The 26,273-nt window shown below is 48.4% G+C and overlaps 1 protein-coding gene across 5 annotated transcripts in view; it reads left to right on the top strand.

The window, feature by feature from the left end:
- STK24 (serine/threonine kinase 24) overlaps positions 1-26,273 on the top strand; it is a 125,682-nt gene that overhangs the window by 34,514 nt on the left and 64,895 nt on the right. For 2 of the 5 annotated variants that reach the window (XM_047081252.1, XM_047081225.1), the window contains exons 1-2: positions 3,471-3,563; positions 20,636-20,866. In XM_047081252.1, the coding sequence (XP_046937208.1) occupies positions 3,486-3,563; positions 20,636-20,866 (309 nt within the window). In that variant the 5' untranslated portion in view covers positions 3,471-3,485. Of the gene's footprint in view, positions 1-3,470; positions 3,564-19,033; positions 19,127-20,635; positions 20,867-26,273 lie in introns of those variants that run through there. The other 3 variants (XM_047081232.1, XM_047081243.1, XM_047081214.1) reach the window with 2 other exon arrangements.

Genomic DNA, 26,273 nt, shown 5'->3' with positions numbered 1-26,273 from the left:
TATTTTTTGTACTCTTGTCTGGAGTCTAAGATGTCGTATGTATGAGGGGTGTGCGGGATTACTGTGTTATAGTTGAATTGAGCCCAGAGTCTATGAGGTGGGCTCGATTTTACTCACGGTCAATAAAATGCAGGGTGGAGGTTGGAGGAAGTTGGAACCAGCCTCCTTATTTAGTAGAGATTGTTTCTGAGACTATGCAAAGGGTAAGTGTGTTGTTTTTTGTCAGACTTGCTGCCCTTACCTCCTCGACCCCCAGGGTTGGCTGGGAGCGGTCCTTATTCAGCAGCATCGATGTAGGTTTGCATACCTTCCAGAGGGCTGCCTGTTGTAGTCCCTGTTTATACTATTTGAGAATGGCTGACATACCTGCCTCCGCTGGGGTTGGCGGAACGTGGTGCCGGAAAATATTAAATCATGAGAGTTGATCACCTTGTCCAGAAAATAAGGCAGTTTTGTGAACCACCTGAGTCTTCCAGGTGCGATAAGTGGCCGATGATTAGGGGAAATGAACTCATTGAATCTTTATCCCCTCAAAAGATTCGGAAACCACAACACAAAGCTTAGGTGAGTCGCCCAAGATCATTAGGCAAATGTGTGGTAGAGGCAGGCAGACTTTGAATGAGTTTGTCTCAAAAGCCTACACCCTTAACCACTCACTTCACGTTTCTACCACGAGGAAGTATGTGGTATTTCTCTGTTCAACAACAGGTCGTGGTATGAGATGGTAGGAAGTACGTGAGTTCTAGGCCGTGTGGGATACAGTGAGCAAAAACATTTTTCCTCACTGCTGCACTGTTTTTGCTACTGTACTGGTTGAGAAAATAAACTCTTGCATTTCCAAGGCAAGGTTAATGTAGTTCTTCCGTAATAATTACGGTCTTTTGAAGCATCCTCTTCTTGGGGACTGTTCACTAGGCAGATAAAATGGCGCAGAGCGCAAGTGAGCCCACGACTTTATATCGCTTTGCTTGCTGTGTTTAATCCTCTTGGGACAGTATCTGGTGTGTTTATTAAATTGGCTGCTTCTGAGTCAAAAATAAATCTTTCCTGAAAGACGTTAAGATTTTATTTTAGATTCGATTGTAAGTTCCCTGAGCCGCCATCTTTTCGGAATCTGATCCTAAAGATCATGCTCTTCTCCTCTTAACGATCCCGGAAGTTTTCGTGATAATGCCATAATGAAGACATAAGACAGCCTCTTTTTCTTTTTTTTTTAACTTTTTTATTTTTTTAATGTTTAGAGTGCGCACATGTGCGAGCAGGGGAGGGACAGAGACGGGGTTAGAGGATCTGAAGTGGGCTGTGCACCGACAGCAGAGAGCCCAGTGTGGGGCTCGAACTCACGAACCCGTGAGATCACGACCGAAGTCAGGCACTTAACCGCCTGAGCCACCCAGGCGCCAAAACCTCTTCTTCTTTTTAAGCTTGGAACAGAGACCGACACTGCTCTTCATAGAGTTGATCAGGATACATCTTGCTGTTGAGCAGCTTGAAGCTTCATGGGTACCCTTGCTTTGTGGCCTGCCGTGGCCCTTGTGTTTGGGGGCAGGTTGGGTGGAAGAGTAGACAGCAGTGTGAAGTTTTGGGGGATCTGTGGAAGCTATGGAAAACCCCAAAGCTTGTTTGTTTTGTTTTCCAAAAAACATTCATTTATGGACATCGCCGCGCTCCCCGCATGCCAGGTATTGCGCTAGCTGATGAGAGAAGACGAACCGTGGGAAGTCCTTGCCCTTGTAGGCCTCACAGTCCTTTGGGGGACACACGTGAATACGGGCACGCGGTGTGCGATGTGCCTGCGGGATGGTGGTGTGTTGTATTTGACCACAAAATGTAGTCCCTCGGGTGTACAGTTCAGTGATTTTTAGGAACATTCCCGAGCGGTGCAGCCCTCCCGGTAAGTCCGTAGAGAACATTGCCGTCTCCCCAAATGACCCCTTGTGCTTGATTTACAGTTGACCTCTGTTCCCAGCATCCCCTACTCTCCTTCGTCTCCATCGCTTTGACTTTTCCGGACACATCATAGAAGGGAATTCGTACAGTCTGTGGTTTCTTGTGATTGTCTCCTTTCACTTAGCATGTTTTCGAGGTTCGTGATGTGGCATGTGTTGTCAGTAGCTTGGTCCCTTTTATTGCCGCATAGTGTCCCATTGTATGGATGTGCCTCATTTTGTCTGTCCCTTCACCAGCTGAGGAACATCTAAGCTGTTTCCAGTGTTCCAGTGAACATTCGCGTATATGTCTTTGTGTGGACCCTTAGGATTTCCACTTCTCTTGGGAGTGGAATTGCTGGGTCGTATGGTGGTCTTGTGTTTAATTTATTGAGAACCTGCCAAACTGCTTTCTGAAGTGGCCATACCATTTTATATCCAACTGGCAATTTAGGGAGGGGCGACCTATTTCCAATAGATTTAATAGACTTACCAGTACATCCAATATAATGATATTGTTCCATTAACATGGCAAAATGGAGAAAAGCAACAAAAAAATTGTTACATTATTTACCCTTTTGGAGGCATTTTATGGTTGTAGCCCTTTGTACCCACTGGTTGAAGAGGTGTGTGCTTCAGGGCAGTGTGATTGGAGTGAACAGAATGGAAATTGAGGGGCATCTGGGTGGCTCAGTCGGTTAAGCATCCGACTCTTGATTTCATCTCAGGTCATGATCTCATGGTTCGTGGATTTGAGCCCCACGTTGTGCTCCACGCTGACAACGCTGAGCCAGCTTGAGATATTCCCTCTCTCTCTCTGTCTCTCCCTCCCCCCCTCTCTCTCCCTGCCCCTCCCCCACTCGTGCTCGCTCTCAAAATAAATAAACAACAACAAAAAAAGAATAGAAATTGAGACCAGTGTGCCAGGTGGACTGTAGGCTGAGTTAATATAAACATCTTGTCCTTTCTGTTTCGTTTGGTGGGCGTGAGGATCTGTGGAGCAACCCTTTCTGTAAGTTTTAGTTATTACAGCTTTCCTTTCAGTCACCGCCCAGCCCTGGACTCCTGCGTCTCCTCATTTAATGTTTCTTCTGATATCGTCCAGGAGTCGTGACAGCCGTTGGTAGGACAGAACAAAGTAATACCTTTACTGTGGTTTCCTCAGTGCTCATGAGTTTTTTTTTTTTTTAACCTCACCTCGGGTCTGGTGAAGGAGCAAGAAGGGAGGGAGGGCAGGGGCTGTGTGGGAGGGAAGAAAGGTCCACGGAGGGGACAGAGGATGACACAGCGCAGAAAGTGAATAGGATAGCATCTCTGCTCTGGAGCCCAAAGCCAACTTAAGGTGCAGGTAACTGGATAAAGGATGAGAAATATCACCTGGGCCAGACACTGTGCTTTAGGGTCTAACACTTCTTTCTTTACTAAAACCTGAAGTCTGGTGTGGTCCTCCGGAAGGAGATTCTGGAAGTGATGAGGATTTGCTGCATCCCTGTGGATTTGTGACGTTGATGAGGGGCGATGGAAAGCACGTATCTGATGTGACGCTGGAAAACCAGGATGCAGGCTGCCAGTAAAATCTGCATGGTAGGGTCTGCCGGTTGTGAACTTGAACTGAACCTGCAACCAAGTAGCGAGGTATGATGCTGCTGGCTATCTCACACAGCTGGGTACCAAGTCCCTTTGCGCCGGTGAACCCACTTAACCTCCCACCGCCCCCAATGCAAGTGCTTTTATCGTCCCCATTTACAGAAGAGGAAACAGAGGTCCACAGCAACTCAGCAGCTTGTCCAGGGTCCCTCCTCAGAGCGGGGGGTCAGATCCAGGCGGTCGGGCTCCATGGTCTGTTAACCGCTGTCGGGATGCAAGGCAGTGGAAATGGACCCAGACGAGGACTAGAAATAGTTTTGCTCCTTCTCGCTCCCTGTTGAACATTCCCCAGCAGGGAGCTCAGAGTACAGAGCTGACTGCCTGAAAGCCACCGACGGTCTCCACCTTTAGCATGCAAGCCGGATGGGAGCCGTTGCCTTGTGGCCGGTGACACCAGGCCCCCGGGCGTGCGTCAGCTGCTACTTTAACTTAGGAGGGCCTGTCTGCTGCCCTTCTGCTGGCACAGCAGCTGTGGCCTCAAGACCTCTAGGTTGTGCGTCACTTTCCCCGTTGATTCATGCAGTGGACACGTACGAGGGTCTGCTCCATGCCAGGCAGTGGGCTGCTGTGACTCTCTCCTTCTGTGCATCAGGCGAGGCCGATACAGACTCACGGCCTTACGCGTTGTTCAGGGCGGGCTGTGCAGCGGAGCGGAGCTGAGAGCTGGCCTACGGTGGAGAAATTGCATGCTAGGTTGAAGGTGTTTGTGTTTGTTATTAGAGGGTGGTTCGAAGATGGGTAGTTCTTTCCCCTTCTCAGCAGTTGTCCCCGACAGGCCTGTCTCCCTGGGACCCCGCCTGGGGACCACGACCCAAAGAGATGCCATCACTGGCACTTACTGGAGAAATAAATGTCCTTACCGGGTAGTCTGTCCGTCTGAGATGCATCTTTAGGGGTCATGGTGTAGGGCAATAGAACTTGGGCTTTAGAGCTAAACACCACCCCTCTGGCTCTGAGGAGCACAAACTCTTTGAGCCTCCATTGTCTCACCTGTAGAAGTATTTTCTTCAGAGGGTGTGGTGAGGAGATGAGACTAGCCCAAGAGAGCAGAGCTCTGGGTACAACGTTACAGGTGCTCACAGGTCTTTCTTTGCCTTTGGGAAGCTAGAGGACCAGCGAAGGGGCATGGCAGTGAGGAGATGGGAGGGTGGGTGTTTCTTGGTTCTGTTGAGGGAGGCATGGAAGTTATCTCTGAGGCCACAGCTTCTGTCCTGCACTGGGAGCACACAGTAGGTGGTAGACAAAGTCTTATGTATTAACCGTCTTGGAGGTCTGACGTGGGGATGGGCAGACTACAGCTGCCCTTGGCCCATTAGAAAAGTTTTTTTAAATGTTTGTTTTTGAGAGAGAGAGAGAGAGAGACAGAGAGAGACAGAGAAAATGAGCACACGGGAGGGGCAGAGAGAGAAGGAGACACAGAATCTGAAGCAAGCTCTGGGCTCCACGCTGTCAACACAGAGCCCGGCGTGGGGCTCGAATTCACTAGCCATGAGATCATGACCTGAGCTGAAGTCGGATGCCCAAACGACTGAGCCACGCAGGCGCCCCTAAAAAATTTTTTTTTAAATGTTTATTTTTGAGAGAGAGAGAGAGAGAGAGAGAGACCGAGTGAGAGTGGGGCAGGGGCAGAGAGAGAGGGAGACACAGAATCGGAAGCATGCTCCAGGGTCTGAGCTGCTGGCACAGATCCAGGTGTGAGGCTCTAACCTACGAACCGTGAGATCATGACCCGAGCTAGAGTCGTGAGTCAGAGGCTCAACTGACTGAGCCACCCAAGTGCCCGCCACTCCTCTTGGCCCATTTTTGTCAGCTCCTGAGCCAAGATGGTTTTTACATTTTTAAAGAGTTGTTTAAAGAAAAAGGGAAAAGAAGAATATGCAACAGAGACTGTTTGGCCTCCAAAGCTCAGGTGTTTACTGTCTCCTCCTGGAAGCGGTTTGCTGTCCCTGCCATCAGGGCCTGAACCCTCCTCAGGATCACACAGGACAGCTGACCTGACAGTTGTCTTACCGGTTGAGTGGGAGCAGCAGGGCTTCTGAGAAACGGGAGATTGGCCAACACTGAATGCACCCTCTGTCACCCTTGGCACCCCTCGTAGGGCTAGAAGAACGCTCGGGGATGCCTTCTGTGTCCCTGGTGGCGGGGTGCCTGTATTCCTACTCGTGACAGATCAACCTTGCTCTTTGCGTTAGCGTTTTTATTTCATCCATTTTCCCCTTCATGCCTCACTCTAAAAGCTGAGGATTTTCAAGTCAGAGGAAATGTGATTATTGATTGAAATATAAATACACCGACAACTATTTGATCTGGTTTTTAGACCAGTCCCTGATGCTAGTTACTGCAAATCTTCTGTAAAATACAGGCAGGGGGGGTTCATCTGCAGAGAATTGGAGGTGACATCGGATTGCACTCCTCCTGCTCATTGTAGTATTCCGTGGTGACAACCCGAGGGTACACCTTGCCGGCTGGGTTCTGCTCAGCCAGGCATGCTGCCAGCGTGCACTTTCCCACACGGAGGATGACCCTTGATGCGTAGGTAGCAGGGCTTAAGCCCCTTATTAGCTGCGGGGGACTGCGCACAAGTGACTTCGCTTCAGCACCCGACTGCGCTCAGCTGCGTCACGAGGATCATGTTCTCTTTCTCCCTGGGGTGGTGGTGAGGTCTGGAAAGGCATATTAGGCGGACCACTTAGCACAGAGCCTGGGGAGTGGGGGAGCTTTGGAAACTGGAGGGGCTGCTGTTTGTCATGGCTTCCAGTAGGGCGCAAGCCTGTTTGCATGGGTCGGTTTCAGTAAAGGAGGTGCCATCACCCATTCCTCAGTGAGCTCTAGATCATTTATTTGGAATGCATTGTGTGTTTCTCATCGAGTGCTTGCCCTACAAAGCCGTCCTGATTTCAGTCTTTGCCTGGGTGTCTGGGCCTGCTCACCATCCCAGAGAAACCCTAGGCCATCATTGGTCAGCAGGGAGCCTTTGATGGGAGGGAAGTATACCCAGTAACCCCTGGAAGGGGTCAGAGGTTTGTTTTGTGGGGACTCTGGGGCGTAGAGAAGCTCAGCCAGGCCGGGGCTGGCACAAAGATCTGTGACCTGGGCCCTTGTGACCTCAGCTCCCTCTGCGATCAGTCCCCCTGTGGTCCATGGGGTTGTGGATGAGCATTTGGCCCTGGGCAGGTGGTAAGAGCCTCAGACCCTTTTGCTCAGTCTGCACTGAGAAACAGCGTGAGCCCAAGTGGTCTTTTCGGCCTGGACCCTTCCCCTCCCTGGCACACGGGTCTCAGCTTGCCCTCCCTTTCCTAAAAGTGGCATCTCCCTGAGCTCTGAGCTCAGAGTTTCAGACAGTGTTTTCCTAAGGGACAAGTGTGTGTATGTGTGTGTGTGTGTGGGGGGGGATTATTAGGTACTGAGGCCAAAACAGTAGATTCAACTAGGTGGTACATTTCCCCCCCTCATTTATAATGTTTAAAAAAAACCCTAAACTGGTATTTGTGTTTTTAAAACTTAAGTAGTTTCTACCTTAAGCAAACATCCATTTAAAGAAGAGTAGATACTTGGAACTAGGATTCCCTAAAACTCCTGGTGGTATGGACATGTAGGCCTAGACATGAAAATTCATAGGATTTGGGGCGCCTGGGTGGCGCAGTCGGTTAAGCGTCTGACTTCAGCCAGGTCACGATCTCGCGGTCCGTGAGTTCGAGCCCCGCGTCAGGCTCTGGGCTGATGGCTCAGAGCCTGGAGCCTGTTTCCGATTCTGTGTCTCCCTCTCTCTCTGCCCCTCCCCCGTTCATGCTCTGTCTCTCTCTGTCCCAAAAATAAATAAACATTGAAAAAAAAAATTAAAAAAAAAAAAAAAGAAAATTCATAGGATTTAACATCTTTTTCTCAGTTTTCTTTTTTTTTGCCAAATGCTGTAGAATATTTACTCAGTTTCATCTAGAATATGTGGTTTTTGCAGGGTTGAAATGAAGTGTACAGAATGGGGGAGTAGTGTTTCCCAAGTCAGGTTGTGGGGTAGTTAGTGGCTTTGTGATGGCTTCAGAGAGCTTAGGTGGAGAAGGCCAGGGCTCCTGCCGAGAGAAGGAGGTTCTCTCTTCTGTTCCTGGAGCCAGGCCCCTGAGTGGCTCCTCCTGTGCGTGTTCGTGGATTCATCGTCATTTCTGCATAAACCTGGGACTCAGGTCTCCAATGACAAAATGGTCTTTCATCAGTTAGCCAGGAATAAGACTTCTTACGAGGATTGGAAAACTCTGTCCGTTCTTTGAGCTGATTGAAGCCATTTGCTGTCTAAAGGTCTTTGTGTGGTAAATAAAGGTTTTTATTTTGGAGACCTTAAATTAACCAGCTAGTTAATACACAGAACACCCTTGGGGGCTACAGGTGGAGAAGGGGTTTGCAGGGTTGGCTAGTTACTAGGAGGCTGAAGTCCATGGAGGCTGGGGTGTCAGAGGTGGGGAAGATTGCAAAGCTGAGCCTCGGCGAGATAGCCCAGCCCTGATCGTGTCCCTAGTCACCCTGATGTGATTGCTTCCCGGGTGGGGAAAAGCAGATGGGTGAGGTGAAAGTTCTCCAGGTCAAGTTTGTGCTGTCCCTGCCCCAGACCACTGGTTCTCAGCCTTGGGGGCGCGGTGGAACCTTCCAAGGAGCTTAAAATGTACTGAGGCTGGGGCCCCATCCCCAGAGATTTGGATTTCATGGTCTGGGGCTGGGCTGGCGTGCAGCCCCTGCTGGGATCTTCACCCACACGCAGCGGGGAGGGCCACTGCCTGGAACTCACTGTGGGCTTGCAGGGCAAGGGGCGGTGGCTGGTCATCTTCATGCCCTTCCCCACCTGCTCTCTTGGTCCTATGTCCTGGTTGGTGTGGCTTTTGCTCCCTTCTGAAGGAGGCTCAGGCCATCTTGGCCCCATTGGGTGGTGAGTCATTCCTTCCGGCCACAACCTGTTACTTAAGTGGGATGCCGTTGTGCAAATTTGTCCTTCCCCCTGCAGAGGAGTCTGGTGTCCTGAATCAGCATTGGGTGTGAAAACCAGAGTCCTAACCAGACACTTCCCTTATCGAGTCAGAGAGGGGAGCTCAAAATTTCCCTCGTTCTGTTTGTGTCAGAATGCATCCAGAGTTGGCTGCAGGGGGATCCCCAGTGATCTGATTGTGGGGGGATCTACTAATGTGTGACGATTCAGTTCCTTGAACCAGGATACCCTTCCCAGCAGCGTGCAGGGGGCTTCCCGGGCAAGGGAGCAGGCCAGGCGTGTACCACCAAGTTTCTTTGCTGCTTCCACTCCCAGAATTGAAGGGGATTCAGACATCTCAGAGACTTCTGGTGACAGGATTTCTGGGAAAATACTCATGAAAAGGCATTGGCTTTTTTGGGGTCTTTTTGGGGGGGGCGGTTGGGAGGTTATAGATACTATAGTGGCTTCGTACGTATATATTCCTGTATGCATTCCATAAAAAGGGCAGCTTTTTTCAGATGGGGAGGCATGGGAAAGACCCCGATAAAGAACGAGCTTTAAACTTGATACAAGGGGGAAAGCCTTTACAGGTTAATGGGCGTGAGTAGACAAATTCGCGCATCTTACTCTCCATGCAGAAGGCCTTTTGAAATGTAATGGTTAGATTAATCTGAGGAGATGGGCATTCGGGGCATTTTATTTGCTGGTAATCAGCTTTCAGAGGTCTTATTTGTGAGAAGAATGACTTGTACTAAAAATAGGCTTGTGGGGGCGCCTGGGTGGCGCAGTCGGTTAAGCGTCCGACTTCAGCCAGGTCACGATCTCGCGGTCTGTGAGTTCGAGCCCCGCGTCAGGCTCTGGGCTGATGGCTCGGAGCCTGGAGCCTGTTTCCGATGCTGTGTCTCCCTCTCTCTCTGCCCCTACCCCGTTCATGCTCTGTTTCTCTCTGTCCCAAAAAAAAAAAAAAAAAAAAAAAAAAAAAAATAGGCTTGTGCAGGGAAGCCATGCTTAAACATGACAGGTTTTCCATCTCTCTTTGGGACCGTGTTGCGTCGTGTTATAAATGGTATGTTTTCAGTAAGTGTTTTGGCCCGTGTTTTCAGTGATTTCTAAAAAGGTCTCCAAAATCGAGTGTTGTCAGGATGACCTCGCTCGTTCTTCGAAGTGCTCGCGTGCAGCCCACGCCAGCTCCAGCAGAGGGAGCACTAGTCAGCCACCCGTGTGCCGCCCTCTCCCTGTTACTTAGGCTAATTTGATCCTCTGACACAGTGGGGAGGTAAATAAATGCTCAAGGCACCGCTGTTCTGTTTTACTGAGAAGTGAAGAACTTGCTCAAGGTCATGGAGTCACGTTGCTGCAGGGGGACAGTAGGGTCTTTTTATGCTCTAGGTATTTTGCCACCAGAGCTTGGGAGGCAGGGCTGGAAGTGCTCAAACTTTGGAATCAGGTGGCCTTGAGTTCCAGTTCAGGGTTTGTCACATACCCTGTGTTCTTGGACTGATCACATGACTGCTGCACACCGGTGGGGATACCTCTTTGGGTGCTTAAGTTTTGTTTAAAAAAATTTTTTTTTTTAATTTTTTTTTTTCAACGTTTATTTATTTTTGGGACAGAGGGAGACAGAGCATGAACGGGCGAGGGGCAGAGAGAGAGGGAGACACAGAATCGGAAACAGGCTCCAGGCTCTGAGCCATCAGCCCAGAGCCCGACGCGGGGCTCGAACTCACGGACCGCGAGATCGTGACCTGGCTGAAGTCGGACGCTTAACCGACTGCGCCACCCAGGCGCCCCAAAAATTTTTTAAATTTATTAGAATGGGTGCAGAGGAGCTGACAGCAGCGAGCCTGATGCGGGGCTCAAACTCACAGAACCGTGAGATCGTGACCTGAGCCAAAGTTGGACGCTCAAGCAGCTGAGTCACCCAGGCGCCCCAGAGTGGGTGCTTAATTTTTCTTAGGGCTTCATTCTGCCCAGGGCACATCCAAGACCAAAGAGTTTCACAGCCTGCGTCTGCAGCTTTCATCTGATCTGTGAAATGAGGGGAGGCCAGGAACTCTGGGATTCTGGTTCCTCTCTGGGTGTCAGAATACAGCTGCCTTATGTGTTCAAATCTTCTGCAGATTGTTTTGCAAGACAGTCTCTTAGGTTCAAGGTTCTGCTCAGGAATTATTAGTAGAATGTCTCATAAATTGTCTAAAAGTAGGTTTCTGTCTGGGAACCACATGAACCTCTTGACAAGCTTCCTGGGCATGCTGTGTCCGCCGGGGCAGTGCCTTTTGCATCTTTCCTACATTGCAGTATTTCTTCTTTTCCATTTAAAGTTGCTTATGCTTATCTAACTTCGAGTCCCTTCTCCTGAGACTGCCTGTGGAGCAGAGCCAGCCTTCTAGGGTGTCCCATTTTACCGGATTTAGTAGCCACCATTGTAGGGAACTTAAGGTCTTCAGAAGGTTCTCATTGTTGATAGTTCTAGCACATTTCTTAGACCTCTGAGCCTTTTAATGCTTATTTTGTTAATTTTTTTAATGTTTATTTATTTTTGAGAGAGACAGACAGAACACAAGTGGGGAGGGGCAGAGAGTGAGGGAGGCACAAAATCCAAAGCAGGCTCCAGGCTCTGAGCTGTCAGCACAGAGACCTACGTGGAGCTTGGACCCATGAACTGTGAGATCATGACCTGAGCCAAAGTCAGACTCTTAACCGACTGAGCCACCCAGCTACCCTTTTAATGTTTTTTATTTTTTGTGAGAGCGAGGGAGGGAGTGAGAGGGAAAGATTGAGAGAGAGAGAGATTGTGAGTGGGCAAAGGGCAGAGAAGAGAGGGAGACAGAGAATCCCAAGTAGGTGCTGCACCATCAGTGCAGAGCCTGAGGTGGGGGCTCGAACTCACCTGTGAAATCATGACCTGAACTGAAATCAAGAGTCTGACAACACTTAACTGAGCCCCTCAGGCGGTTTGACCCTCTGGCCTCCTTGGTCAGTGGTTCATTAACCTCCAGGGGGCTGGCCTCCACGCCTTAGGATTTTTGCAGATGCTGCCTTCTCCCTTTCTGACTGACGATGAGCCCTCAGGCCTCCTAGGATTCCCCTGGTCCCTTTCCTGAAGGAGGAGAGGACTGATTAATTACTTTAGTTGATTTTAGGGTAGTGCAGTGGAATGTGCCCTGGTCTGTGAGGTAGGTGATCTGGGCTTTACTTCTGTCTCTAGCTCAAGTGAAAGGCCTCTAAGATACTACTGAATCGTGACCAAGTATTGTCAGAAAGAGTAGCTCAGGATTAACTACAACAAAAGTGGTTTCTGTGAAGTATTTACTGTTCAGCACATATACAAGAAGTTTTTCTTAGGTTCTTTTCTCAGCACCTTAAAAGGTGTAGTATTGCCTCATTTTACAGATGTGGAAACAGGCTTGGGTGGTTCAGTAACTTGCTAGTTAGTAATTTGGCAGAGCAGAGGTCTGAACTCCTGTGTTTGGCCTCCCAAGTGCTTATGGCCCCCTAGGAACCATAGGTTTTGGCAGACGATTTATGTATTGAGAAGGTCAGTATCGAGTACCTGTCCGGTAGTTTATTTTGGGTCTCCTCTCTCCAGATCTCCAGTAGCTGCCGCCCCAAATGAGAGGTTTTGCGAAACAAGCGCAAAGCAGCCGTTCGGCTCATACTGGGTGCCTTCTGAGGCTGTGCCTACACTTCCCTTGTCTCCTCCCTGTAATGCTCTGGATCTGGGCTGGGCTTTTCGAGTGTTTGAGGGTGGCCGAGGCTGCTTTCTAAGGAAGTGTGGATGCTGTCTTGCTGCTCACCTCTTGGCCCGGTTAGTTGGCAAGATTATAAGACACATTCTTCAGCGGTTGATCACAATCTCGAGCAGGAAAACAACCTGTAAAATGTCGTTAATACAGTTTTCAACCCACAGCCTAAAAAAAAAAAATGTGCTCCCTGGACAAGGAGACCGCTGCCTTTGCTCGAGGGAGCGGTGGGGTTTGAGGGGCACGAAGCAGTAAATGGGAGTTTCCTGCCTAGAGCCTGGAAATAGGGGTGGCCTCTCTGGGGCACAAGGAAGAAGGTGTAGAAAGACACAGATTTGAGATTGGGCTTTTTTTTTTTTTTCTTCTCAAATATTTTAAGAATTTTTAATAACTTGATTTTTAAATGGCTTAAGACTTAGAAGAAGTTGCAAAAAACGCTGTGTAGTCCCAGTGTGCCCTTCACCTCGCCTTCCCAGGTGACTGAATCTTCCAGCGTCAAAACCAGTTAGTTGTTGGCACAGCTGTTCACTCAGGTGCAGACCTAATCCACTGGTTTTTGCTTGGACTATTTTCTTTTGGGGTGTATAGTTCTGTGAAATTTCATCACCACAGTCGCGATGCAGGACTGTTCCATTGCCGCAGAGAATCTGCCTGTCCTTTCTTTCCCAGCAACCCCACAGCTATTCTGCGTCACTCTTAATTCTGTCGCTTCCAGGAATGCTCTGTAAGTGGAATCATACACTATGCAGCCCTTGGTGTTTGTAGACCGTGTTGAGAAGGTGGGCGATGGGAGGATCGGTGGGGGTGGGGACAGAAAAGTGGGGTAAGGAAGGAGCCGTGAGGTTCAGATTTCACAGTTGAGTGTGACTTCGGTCTCCAGATGACGCGTTGTCCTCAGCTGTTCTAAGCAGCAGAGGAAAACCGTGGGCTCTCTGGAAGCTGAAATCTGCCAACAGGTTTTGGAAGGTCGCGTAGTGGGTCAGTGGGAGGCACACCCGCTGTCGAGTCAGGCAGGGGGCTCCTCGGAGAGACGTCTCAGAAGGGTGATGTGTACGGTTTGGAGGGAGGGATGGGAGAGGAGTTGGGGTGCCGGAATTTGCAGCTTTGGCAATGGTAGGCGGTAACACTAGTGGCGCTGGAGCACGGGGTGGCAGAGCCAGGCAGATAGGGAAGGGAAGTGACAGCAGCCAGGGCGGAGGCGGGTTGGGGGTGGGGTGCATCTGGCTGGCACGTAGGTGCAGCTGTGTGCCTGTCGGCTGCCTTGGTGGTGGCCGCCTGGGGTGGTGGCAGGGTGGGGGTGGGGAGCAGGACTCGAGGCCGAGCTCAGCTGAGCTCAGCTGTCAGACGGATGCTTCCCTGGTCCAGAGGTGGGGACGGGGCACGCCTGCCACGGACTCCCCCTCCCCATCCAGCGTTCCCTCTGCCGCTGCAGGGGTAGTAATGTAACAAGTAGCAAGCGTTCGAACATATCAAACTTGGCTCCTTTTTCTCTTTCTGGAGAAACAAAGAGAAAAGCTTGGCTTTAACCCAGAGCGGTGTAGTACGGCACGGCTGTGCGAGCGGTCTGTCTAAAGCCAAGGAGCTTTGAAAGTTGATTAGTAATGCCAGATGCGTGTTTTGTTGCCAGAAACAATCCAAATAAAACAGCAAGAGCTATTCAGGTTTAAAAATACAGAATACTTGTCATCGTAGAACTATTTTAATGAATTCTCTCGAGGGATTATGAAATACAGTGAATTGTTGCAGAAGCCTGAACTTCAGAAGGACACAGCCCTGCAGCGTCTCAGAGTCTTGGAGTGGGGAGGATGTTGCCCACGTGGCATTTCTTTCCACAGGAATCTTGAAGGTGCAGGTGGCCTGTGCGACGCTACCGCTGTGGACGTGTTTGTTTGTTACAAACCGGGGCTGGTAGGAGATCCTGGCTTTTGGGGTAGCTGGTCACCCTGAAACTTCCAGGTCTTGATCAGTGAGAAACTTCGGTGAAACCATTGACTCTGGATTCACCTGGGGCACTTTCCCTGGTGGCTTTTTGGCTCTTCCCACAATCCTCGAGCCTGAAGGTTTTCTGGGCTTGTGGGGGTAGAGCTTTGGAGCATTTTTGGAGTCCAGACTTGTGTCCGATCCTTGCATCTGAGGGAATGCATCTTCCAGTTATTTCGGTCCGTTCTCAGGGATCCTGACCTAATATGAGGAAGTACAACACAGGCTCTGGTTTCCCTAGATCTTGTAATTAAAAACAGGCAAGCCGAGGCATGAGTGCCCAGGAAGGTCCAGGATTTAGCTAAGGTTTAATGGGGCAGGCGGCCTGGTGTCGTTAGGAAGGAAGGGTGATGGGAAAGAGAATAAAGCAGCCAGAAGTGGAATCCAAGTGTGGTTTCCCGGACGTTTCTGGACGCAGCGGTGGAGGTTTCGAGGGGGCTGGAGAGCCGGGCCTGGAGAAGAGCCCTCTCTGCTGGAGAACCTAAGTGTGGGCCTCGTGCTCTCCGTGAGTCACAGTAGTGCTTGTATCTGGAGACGCTGTCATTTCTGCTGTTACTTTTCTATCCCCTTGACCCCTCCCTCAGGAGGAAACAGACTTTTAGATGCTGCTAATGGGGTCATAGGGTTTAGCAAACATGTAAATGAGATTCTTGCTCTTCCATCAGAAGCCTCACCTTCCTTCATTGCCTCGGAATGAGGGTCTCTAGGTCAGCAGCGTGGGTGGGAATTTTCCCGGATGCACCTAATTGGTCTTTCTGAGCGACGAGTCCGGGAGCTGAGGTGTGGCATGTTTCTGTGCAGGCAGGACCCCACCTGGGGCTTCCGCCCCCCCCCCCAGCCATGTTGATATGTTGATCCAGGAGAGGCGAGTGCTGGCAGGAGGGTCCCGACCTGCCCCTGCTTCAGAGAAGGCTGTGCCACTGCGTGTCCTGGCTCCTGCCCGCGACCTGGCTGGGACTCCAGCAGCGGGGGCCCTGCTGCCCGTCAGGCAGGTGGCATAGGTGGGTTGAGGCTCTGGCAGGCCTTTCTCGTCTGGGATGAAGGCCAGTGCTTCGTTCATCATAAACCTTTCTGAACAGAAAGTCCTCAAGGCGGCTGGCAGAGTGGGCACCTCTTCTACCAGAGAAATCCACTTTGCTCATAGAACAGATGCTGGCAACAGAATCTTGACGTTCCTCTTTGAACTAGGCCATCGTTGCCACTGGTTTTCTTCTGACTGCGTGATAATGAATTGCCAAAGGGCAAGGGACCCTCCTCGTGTAGTCCCTTGCTGTCACCGAATTAGCAGATGTCTTCCTTCGTACCAGGGACAGTTTGTAGCCTGGTTTACAGCTGCCGACACTGTGGCAGAGAGTGGGGAATGACACCCCACCCTCGAGCAGATGTGAGACAAAGCAGCTGCCTCGGACAGTACGGGCTTCGGGGAAAAGGGCTTTGGGGAAGGTGGTCGAAGTGCGGTGTGAACAGCCGTCTTAAACGAGGCCAAAGGGAGTTCAGGCGGTGTATTACAATGAAACATCCTCCAGAGTATAGAACATCCATCTGTACCTGCTTCCCTCTCCCAGGATGGACATTTTTCTCCTGCAGTGATCTGTAATCTCAGTTGACTTTGTCACCTATCGTTGTGTGACATCACCCTAGAGCTTTGGTCCTAAAACAACGATGATTTAGTGTTTCTCATGATTCCTGGCATTGACTAGGGGTGGCGGCGGGCCAGGGGGTGGGGGTGGGGGGTCCTGCAAGCCTTGTCTGGGCTCATTCACATGTCTGTGGTCAGCTGGAGAACTGGCTGGCTGCAGTTGGCCTGGGTGTGAGGCTAGTGACTTCTCCATGTGACCTCTTCCGCAGGCTAGCCCAGGCCCGTTTTTGTGCTGACAGAGGCATTGCAAGAGGACAAGGCAAACACTGCAGGGCCTCTTAAGGTTTGACCTTGGAAATAGCACAGCATCACAGGAAATCCTCAAGGCCAGTCCCGGTTCAAGCCACCTCTTGGTGGGAGCGAGCAGTATAATGGCTTTGGGGTGTGGACACAGGAGGATGGAGTTGTTACTGGAATTACCAGCTTGCCTCTGTCCCCAAGGATTCGTGTCCCTCACACCTGTAGGACGTATTCCTTTCCCATTTTTGCCCGTCCTTTGTGGCACAGCATCGGCCTGAAAATCTGTGCCCTGCCTGCCTCCGCTAAGGATGGCTGCAGCAGGGCCACTAGGTTATAGCTCCTTAGGTATGGTTCCTCTTTTTTTTAAGTTTATTTTTGAGAGAGACAGAGCACAAGCAGGGGAGGGGCGGAGAGAGGGGGAGACACAGAATCTGAAGCAGGCTCGAGGCTCTGAGTGGTCAGCACAGAGCCTGACACGGGGCTCGAACTCACGAACCGTGAGGTCATGACTTGAGCCGAAGTCAGATGCTCAACCGGCTGAGCCCCGAAGTCTGGCTCCTCTTGATTCAGAGAGCTGTGAATTGAAAAGACACCCCCCAAAAACAAACACACAAACATGGCAAGGTGGGAACAAGGTAACTGTTCAAAGAGGGAGGGGGGTTAGTGAGCAGTGTACAGCAGTAAACTGTCCCCAGCAGCTCTGGGGTCTAGCCCAGCACATGCCGTCTGGGCATCAGTTGTGGTGTCAGTCATTGGTGGTGAGTAACCAGCCCACCAAAGCTGGGTGGTTCAAAACAGATTTATTACATCTCATGATTCTGTGGGTTGACTGGGCAGTGGACTGGCCTCTACTGGGTGCTGTCAGGTGGTTGCAGGGAGCAGGTGGCCGGGGCTGAGGCTGGATGGCGGAGGGTGATCTGACCTGGTCTGCGTGCAGAGGCTGAAGCGGGTCCCTCCCACATGCTTCCATTCCCAGCCTCGCCGGCCCTTTTGGGGCCTAGGTTTAGAAACCACATTCTGTTGCCAGAACACGGGTCTGGATCCGCCCAGATTCCGGGATGGGGTTGTGGGCTCTCTCTTGCTGGGAGGAGTGCCAGTCACATCGTAGAGGGGCGTGAACATAGACGTGATGAATTGTTTGGTTATTTTGGTAGTAGGCTCCCACGCTATCATCCCCTCCATTGTAGGAGTTTGGATACGTTTTTGTTGGCTTCGTTTTCTATTAATTCTTGAAAAGGAAATGTCACTGTTTTTTCTTAGTCTGGGGGTGGGAGACTTAGCAGAGGGTTGGCAGGGTAGCTAACCTAAAACAAGTCACATCTTCGTGGCACATCACCTTGTGAAGGCTGCTCTCCTCCTTTCCCCAGATTTCCTTACCATTGTGGTTCTGTATCACCTGGGCACACTCTGATTCTTGGGCCCCACACCAGATTTGCTGAACCAGAAATTCCAGGGATGGGCCAGGCAGTCTGTGCTCTAACACGCCTGCCAGGTGATTCCGATGCCCCTGAGACTTCAGAATCACTGTTCCTGCAGATTCGTTTTTGTTTTTTAATTTTTAAAAAATGTTTATTTTTGAGAGAGAGAGAGAGAGAGAGTGTGTGTGTGTGTGTGTGTGTGTGTGTGTGTGAGAGAGAGAGAGAGAGAGAGAGAGAGAGGGAGCAGGGGTGGGGCAGAGAGAGAGGGAGACACAGAGTCTAAAGCAGGCTCCAGACTCTGAGGTGTCAGCACAGAGCCTGATGCGGGGATGCAGGGCTCGAACTCACCAACCGTGAGATCATGACCTGAGCTGAAGTCGGCCACTTAACTGAGGCACCCAGGTGCCCCCATTCCTGCAAATTCTTACTGCCACTTCCTTACCCTTGTAAGCCAGAGATATGGCCCCCCTCCCCTACTTTCTTGGACTCTCTGACCCTGTCCGAATTAGGGTATTCTTTGTAGTATCTACTCCCCCTAGATTGTGTTTGTGTCAGTGTAAGGCTGGGGCTTTCTTATTACTCAGGGGACTTATTGGCCAGCAGTCATTGTGCCCGGGCACGTGGGCACAGCAGTGAAAAACATGGTCCCTCAGTTCCCTCAGCTTATGGTCTGGTGAAGGAGCTAGTGTGCTCTGGGAGGACGGCCAGTTCAGTAGGGCGATGACAAATTCAGTTCACATATGTTGTGCTTGAGATGTCCAGGTAGAAATATGTATCTAGTAACTGATCCGAGGAATTAAAATTCAAAAGGCGAGGCTGGCGCTAGCAATTTGAAAGTTACCGTATACACAATAGTTTAAAAACAGTTCTTCCTCAAAGGTGTTGGGGTTTTTTAAAAACATGGATTGTGTACTCCTGCCCCCGTGTATGACTGAGAATGTTTTGGGGATCTCCCAAGCATCCCAGGTAGTTCTGACCAGCCGGATTTGGGGAACCTGGTATCAAACCTTGAAACTATACTGGGAGAACGAGTAGAGAAGGGCTGGGAGGCCAGCGTGGAGCCATGGGGAGAATACCTGTGATTCGGCCGCGTGGGTAGAGTCTGTGGGAAGACTCCTCTGGAACTAGGGCCTGGGGAGGAGATGAGTGGAGGGCAGGGTTTAGATGCCAAGGGACTGGAAAGTTCCCAGAGGGAGGGCTTCGTGGAGGAGGTTCAGATCCGGCACTGTGCCACCCGAAGCCAGAGCCAGACTGCAGCGGTGACCCGCGAGGGGCGGGGCGCCTGGCTGGTCCCGGGGACTTGCAGGGAACTCTCAAGGAGGGAGAGAGTGGAGGAGGAGGGTGACCAGAGAAGCCAGGTGGTTTTGTTTTTGTTTTTGTTTTCTTTTAATGGGAGAAACTGGATCCGTCCGCCAAGGGCGAAGGGTCTGTAGAGAGGGCTGAACGGAAGAGGGAGCGACGAAGGGGGCTACTGATGAAGCCACATCCTGGGGGACAGAAGGATGGACTCAAAAGCTCAGCGTTTAGGATTGGCCTTGAGGAAAAGGAGGGCCACCCCCCCTCATCGTGGAGGGAAGGAGGTAAGGGAAGGGGTTTGCAAACAGGGGTTTCTAGCTGCTGTAAATGGACGTGGTCTCTCTCCTGTTCCTTTTTCCTGGCGACTGCAGGTTGCGTTTCTTGCTTCCTTTGCTCATTTTTACTGAGAGGGTGGGTGGGTTTTATGAGCTTTTACACTTTGATGTGCATTCTCAGAAACGGGACCTCTCTGGGGTCCCTGAGACCACCCACGACCGTCAGTTTGCCCAGGCGTTACTGGGGTACGTGATTTCCACAGGGCTCACGCTGGCACAGCAGCACCTCCACATCGGGGCCTGGCTGGCTGGGCTCCAGCTCATGCTTGGAACTCTTTGTGTTTCCCTGTGGGAACAAGTTACCGGTTAGCGCCTGGTTAGCCTGCAAGAGCTCGTCTGACAGTGCCGCCAAAATGCTGTGATTCTGTCTCTCCCCTCTTTACTCGCTGTCCCCCCCATACGTCCTCTCCTTGTGCTTGTTACTCTCCCGCCTCTTTAGCCCCCCTCCTTCCCCATCTTACTCCCTTTTCCATATTTCAGTTTCTTACAAGGACTGGGAGACTTTGAGGGGGGGCCCGGTGTCCTCTTGCTCACGTACACCGAGGGAAGGTGTGTAAGGTGGCGGCTCGCCCGGTCCTCTCCTGCTCTGTGGGGTTTCAGGTGATGCCAGCAGCGTTTTGGGCTGGGCAGTTCCTTGTGCCGAGATATGCAGCATCCTCAGGTCTCCTTGCTGAATGTCAGTCTAGCCCCTCGGTTTGTGACAAACACTGCCTCATACCATTTCCAGACATCCCCTGGGGATGACAGGGTGTTGCCCATTGAGAATTCAGCTGCTCATACCTCTGTGGTCAGGAAGCCGTTAGGATGGGTGCCAGAGTCCCTACATCTGGGCCCCTTGGAAACGTACGCTGTGTGTGTTCGTGTGATCCTGTTGGTGGTTAAGAGCTTTCGCAGCGATTTCAAGGAGGTAATGTTAACAATACAAAAGCAATCAGGTTCTTCTTGTTTTCTGGGATCTGGTTAAAATATTTAGGCTGTAAGTGAAGATGCATAGGACTGTATTTGTTGGACTTTAAAACATGGCCTCTTAGGAAATGATTAAGTACTACGTAACCTAAATTTAGTATATACCACTTAGAAATTTTGAGCGGGGGGGGGGAAGGAAGGGAGAAAAGTGGAATATTTGCTTAAACAAGAGTGTTTTTCAATAAATCCATATATCATAATATGTTCAAATAAGTGTTTGGGTTTTTATTTAATTATACAAATGCTGGAGCCTTTCCCAGTTGTTATATAATCTGGGTTATTCTTATTTGCACACTTGCCGTGTTTCGTACAGGTGAGGCTTAGAAGTCTCTGTGTCCCAAATGTGAGGAACTGTGGTCACAACCAGCGTGACCCTTAAGAAAATGGATCAGTCCTTGGAAGACCGTGTTGTGTATGTTATGAGTAAAAGGAAAAATCAGTCCCCATACTGTGAGTTATTGAAGTCTCCCTTCTTTTCCTTTTCTTCTACAGAACCTGAAAGCAGATCCAGAAGAGCTTTTTACAAAACTAGAGAAAATTGGAAAGGGCTCTTTTGGTGAGGTGTTCAAAGGCATTGACCTTCGGACTCAGAAAGTGGTTGCCATAAAAATCATTGATCTGGAAGAAGCTGAAGATGAGATAGAGGACATTCAACAAGAAATCACAGTGCTGAGTCAGTGTGACAGTCCATACGTAACCAAATATTATGGATCCTACCTGAAGGTAAGGCCTGAAAATAAGAGCGTGATTTTCCGTGACGCAGCGCTTGACCGAGCTGGAGTGGCGTACATAAAGGTCGTCAGTAGCACAGCAGGCTTTCAGAGGAAGGAGAAATGTTCTGACCTTAGCAGTCAAAAGAACCTGGTGTCGATAGTTTTATCATCTTAAATGTCACCTATAGAAATATATTCTGGTTAAAGCGTGTGTTGAAATTCCCTTTCAAACAGGAAAGCGTATTTTTGAGCAGGACTTGGTCACCAGAGACACATTGATTATGAAGGTATTGTAACTGACAACCATGAATTTACCTAATTTTAGCATGGTGAAAACTCGTGCTAACCTAAGAATATTAGCCTTTTGATAGTCTCACTGATCAACTGTAGTTTAATGCTGTTTTAAATAACTGCTGGAACTGATAATATTTTGTGAACTACTTTATCTATATTTGACTTTGAAGAATTCTAGGGAAGTAAATAATTACTTAAAGAGTTGTGATACAGCACTACAAATTGTCCTTGATTTCACCTTGTTCTGTAAGTAGGAAAAAGAAGAGCATTAAAAATCGTTTTCCAGTCCGGCATGGAACCATTTTAGATGTTGTAGGGCACTCCTGCCGCCCCGCTGAGAAAGTAGAAGACTGTCGCTTGTGTTTCAGCTTCCTTGGCCTGTGCCTGTTTACTGACCTTAGCAGTGTAGTATCTTCCCAGACAGAGTTTTGGAAATGTTTAAGAATTGGTGAACAAAAATTCTAAAATAACCCTTGGGGAAACCAACACTTCCTAGGTAGAAAGAACTACTTCCTGAGAGAGGCAGCAGTGAGCCCAGATAATGCACGGCCGTGCTTCCTCCTGCCCTGGGTTTATCCTCTAAAATCTTCATGGGGTAGCGTGCACAGTACACGCTTTGATTTTGCGGAAATGTGATAATAAGGTATAAGCGGAAGGATGGCCAACTTGAGAACCATCGATTCACTTAAAATGAATATTTAATGAAATAAAAATTGAGCAGTAATCCAGTTTTCTTATTTTGGCAATATGGCGTAGGTCCAACGGCAAAGGATGGCCCGGAGGATGGTCGTAGGTTAAATGCAGCATTTTGAAATGGAAAGATTTAAGTTTTGGAGTCCTATGTCTTGGACTTGTATCTTGTCTTCGTGTATGGCCCTGAGCAAGTTTGTTTGTTTTTAAAAAAATTCCCTGCTTCCTCCTTTGTAAAATGGAAAATTATGGTATATACATTTAACGGTTGCAAAGATTAAATGGTATGAAGACCATGTAAAAATAACCTACCATGTGGTAGGTACTTAATGAGTGTTCGTTTCCTTCCTTAATTGATGAATTTATTCATACCTCATCTCTGAAGTAATCTAGCAGTGAAGGACATGCTCACTGAGGTCAAAGCAAGGAGGAGGAAGGACCCCAGTGATGACAGTGAATGTTGTATGTGTGTGTGTGTGGGGGGTGCACATCCATTTTCGGTCCCGAGAGGGCAGGAAGGGAAGCACTATATGTTTTGATTCTCTTCCAAGAGAACACATGTGACTTGCATACGAGAAAGCAAAGGTCTTCTTGATCTTAAATTTCTACTGCGAAAAAACAAATGAAGAAACTCAGCTTGAACTCTGCTGTATCACATAATATCCTTTGTGAAATGACTTCAACAGTAGTTTTATAGTAAATTCAGAGTTGGGTTTCCTGTGGTATGCTGGTTTTGTATTTTAATATGAATTATGGTACCTTTGGCAAAGGCAGGGTTGAAGATTCTCACAGATTTTTGGTGATTTATGCCAGCTATGGAAATAAAGGATCAGTGGTGCAAAAGTATCTTTGCAACCTCAGTTCTCCAGCAAAATTTTTACTGGAATAGATTTATTATGGCCAAACATGGTGTTCACTGTACATATTTAGAGATTCCATCTGGTATGTCCTGTTCTTGCCTGAGTCACTAATTCTAGAGCATCCATTCCAAGTCAGCCTAACCTTGATCTAGAGTTGCCCAGTAAATTTGTTTGGTTAGCATAATGCCAGCTGCTAGAATAACCTCCCACATTTCCAATAGCGCACATCTGACAGAAGTTTATTTCTTGTTCCCTGGTAGTCCTGATTGATGAGTGGTTTTCCTCCAGTTTTGTAGGAATCCTAGTTTCTTCTGTCTTGTTCTTCCTTCCGTCTTCCATACATGGTTGTGCTCGTTTGCCTTAAGTCATCGTGAGGGCCAAAATGGAGGCTCCCGTGAGAAGTGTCCATGTGCCCAGGCCTAGATAAAGAGCACATTCTTCCTGCCCACGTTCCCCTGGCCAGAGCGCCACCACGCTGCCACACCTGACTCTGGAGAAGCTGGCAAATGGCATCTCATCATGTGCGTCATGGAACAGGCAATGGGCTTGGTGCTCAAAGTCACTTACTCTGTAAAGGAAGTGGAGTAACTCATGGAGTGATTTTTTCCACTGACTGTCTTCAGACAGGATGAAAAATTTGGATAACTTTGTCTAGAGTGTCTTATATTTTACTAGGCAGATTGTCTTTTAGAGACTATAACTGCCTCAAGAATGCCAAAAATAATAATCACCACCGTGAAACCTTGATTTCTTAAACCGTATAAAAGATGGATGATTCTAATTAAAAACATAAGGGACTTCTCTAGTTAAACAATATCGGCTGTTGTAAGTTGGGCAGAACACGAGTCCAGACCTGTGACTCTGTCTGCTGGTTCTCGTATAACAGAGTTCATGAAGTTCTTTGGCCCAGGGAAGATGCTCAGTGACAAGCCAGAGGCTCTTCTATCATCTCGGTAGGCTCATGAAGTTTAAGTTTGTGTAGTCCTGACTGTCCAGTCAGATACAAAATAAATTGACACAAAAGACGAATGGGTCAATGGGTCTTTGACACTAAGTTGAAAATTCCTGTGCTCTCTGGTTTTTGTTGCCCTTTTAAAAGCTCCCCATGGCATTCAGAGGTAATATTCTTATTAGTTCTTTAAGTGGTGATGGGAGAGAGGGCCTTTGACTTCACCTGGTGTGAAGGACTTTCACATACCAAGATGGGGCAAAGAAGAAATGAGCAGAAACTAGTTTCTTCCTATTGGGTTAGCGTTCAGAGGTCTCTAACTGTGTCAGTTTCAATCATCCGGTCCAGAAAAAGAGATTAAGAACAATAGGTAAGTAGTGGTCTGAATAAACTGAATGTTACCGAAGATGAGGTGAGTGGAGTTGATTTCCACTTGGTGGCTGGGATCAAATCACGGAGCTTCAGTGTGGTGTGGCAAGTTTTCCCCCCAAAGATTAAAAACAAAAACAAGGTCAGATGAAGGAGCAGAGGGAATTAATTTCAGCAGTGAGAACTTGAGTTTCTTTTGATGAATCTGACGCCTGGATGGGTCCTTAAAGGGTATTACTACACACCAAAGATCTTCCTTTGTTGTAGTTTAGGGGTTTAATATTAGGGAGATTAAACCAGTGAGGATATTTAACCAGAAGCTTCTGTGTCCCAGCCATAAACCACTGGAATCTTATGTCACAAAAATACTATCCTCAAGGTCATAATAAAACTGTGTGTGTGCATGCATATGTGTGCGTGCAGGAGGTGATCTGGTTGGTGTGCAGAGAGAGAGAATTGTTTGGTTTTTTAGTTAGGCAGTAAGGGCACAGTAAGATCTTAACAGGGCATGATGATGTCACATAGGATTCTAAGCCTCTTTTCTTCTTTTGCAGTGGTTACAAATTCTACTTATTCTGTTTAGCTGTACAGATCTCTCAGGTGTTTTGTTTTGTTTTGCAGAGATAGGCAGATTATTAGAATCTCCACTTTGAGATTCACTTGGAATCAAAGCCAGGACTTTAGTCTTGGATCCTAGCATAGGTACTCAACTGTCAGGGTTTTTTTTCTCCAGGCTGCTGACTTCCTGAGGATGAAAGACAGAAACATAACAGTTATCTTGCAGGATTACTGATCAAGATTGAGAACATATAGATAAAGTGCCTGGCATATAGGAGACTTTTAGCAAGTGATGACTTAATTATTTCTTATTATTTAAAATTTTTTTTAATGTGTATTCATTTTTGAGGGAGGGAGGGAAGGAGGCAGGTGCTGAGAGACAGGGAGACATAGAATCTGAAGCAGGCTCCAGGCTCTGAGGTGTCAGCACAGAGCCCGATGTGGGGCTCGAACTCCCAAACTGCGAGATCATGACCTGAGCTGAAGTCAGACGCTTAACCGACTGAGCCACCCAGGCGCCCCTTAATTATTTTTTTAATAAGAGATAAGATATCTGTGCCAGATGCTTCAAAATTCTAAAAATCAGGTTTGTCATTTTCTTTTATAATAAATTACTTAGTACTCTCAAACATCAAGCCGGTGTAACCAGAGCAAATCAAGTGCAAGGCAAAAAAATCTAGAAAACAGAAAAGCTGTTTATCTTAGTTGTTTTTGTTGTAGTATTGATGCTAGGGAAACGTGTCCATGGAGTAGTCGTCTAATGTGGATTCAGATCCCCAACGGAAGAGTTAGGTTTTTCTTCAGTTCCTAAAAATTTTTTGGGTAGTTTTACTCATCAGATTCACTAGAAAACTAATATGGAAAAGTCCCCTGATGAGTTTTAGAAAATTGACTACTCTGTGTAAATACAAATTCTGCTGGTAAAAGGATTGGCTGTGTCATGTACCTTACAAGTACACTTTGCAGTAATTTTTTAAGGGTTAAATTATTTTGACTTAAAATTTTTTTTATTAAAATTTTTAAAAATATTTATTTATTTTTGAGAAGGGGGGGAGGGACAGAGAGGAGAGAGAGGGAGACACGGAATCCGAAGCAGGCTCCAGGCTCTGAGCTGTCAGCGCAGCCTGACTCGGGGTTCGAACCCACAAACTGAGATCATGACCTGAGCCAAAGTCGTCGGATGCTCGACTGACTGAGCCACCCGGGCATCCCATTTTGATTTCTCATGTCTCTTTTTTTCTTCTTTCTTTTCCAAGGGGCGAATAGTAGCTCCTGATGAAATAGAAAAACCAATCATTTTGCCTTTAGGAAAAGAAGTAAAAGAAAAACATATATTAATGGTGGCGTGTTTGTGAATGAGGCTGCTGGGTAGGCTACCATCCACCCACTTCTTAGGACTCCTTGTCCCAGTGTGACTGCTAATCGCCTCTCCCTTGACTTTCAGACACATCCAAGTTTAGATAACATAATCAGCCCATTACGATTTATCTCCAGAAGGAAAACAAAACAAAACTACAGTCTCTTGCTTTCCTGTATTGTATTATAATTTCATGATCTTTTTATCTCAGAGAAGAAATATTAATGTTGCTACATGATAATAAACATACCTGTTGGGACACGTCCGAATTTATCTTTACTCACACTTTTTCCCAAACTGCCCCATGGTAGATCCTGCTTTTGTTTTGACCTGGTTTCTG

Source organism: Lynx rufus, unplaced genomic scaffold, assembly GCF_022079265.1.
Source record: "Lynx rufus isolate CCGP_SWC_20201006 ecotype Redwood Valley unplaced genomic scaffold, mLynRuf1.p SCAF_1, whole genome shotgun sequence".
Lineage (NCBI taxonomy): Eukaryota > Metazoa > Chordata > Mammalia > Carnivora > Felidae > Lynx > Lynx rufus.
This window is presented reverse-complemented; position numbering and strand designations above follow the sequence as displayed.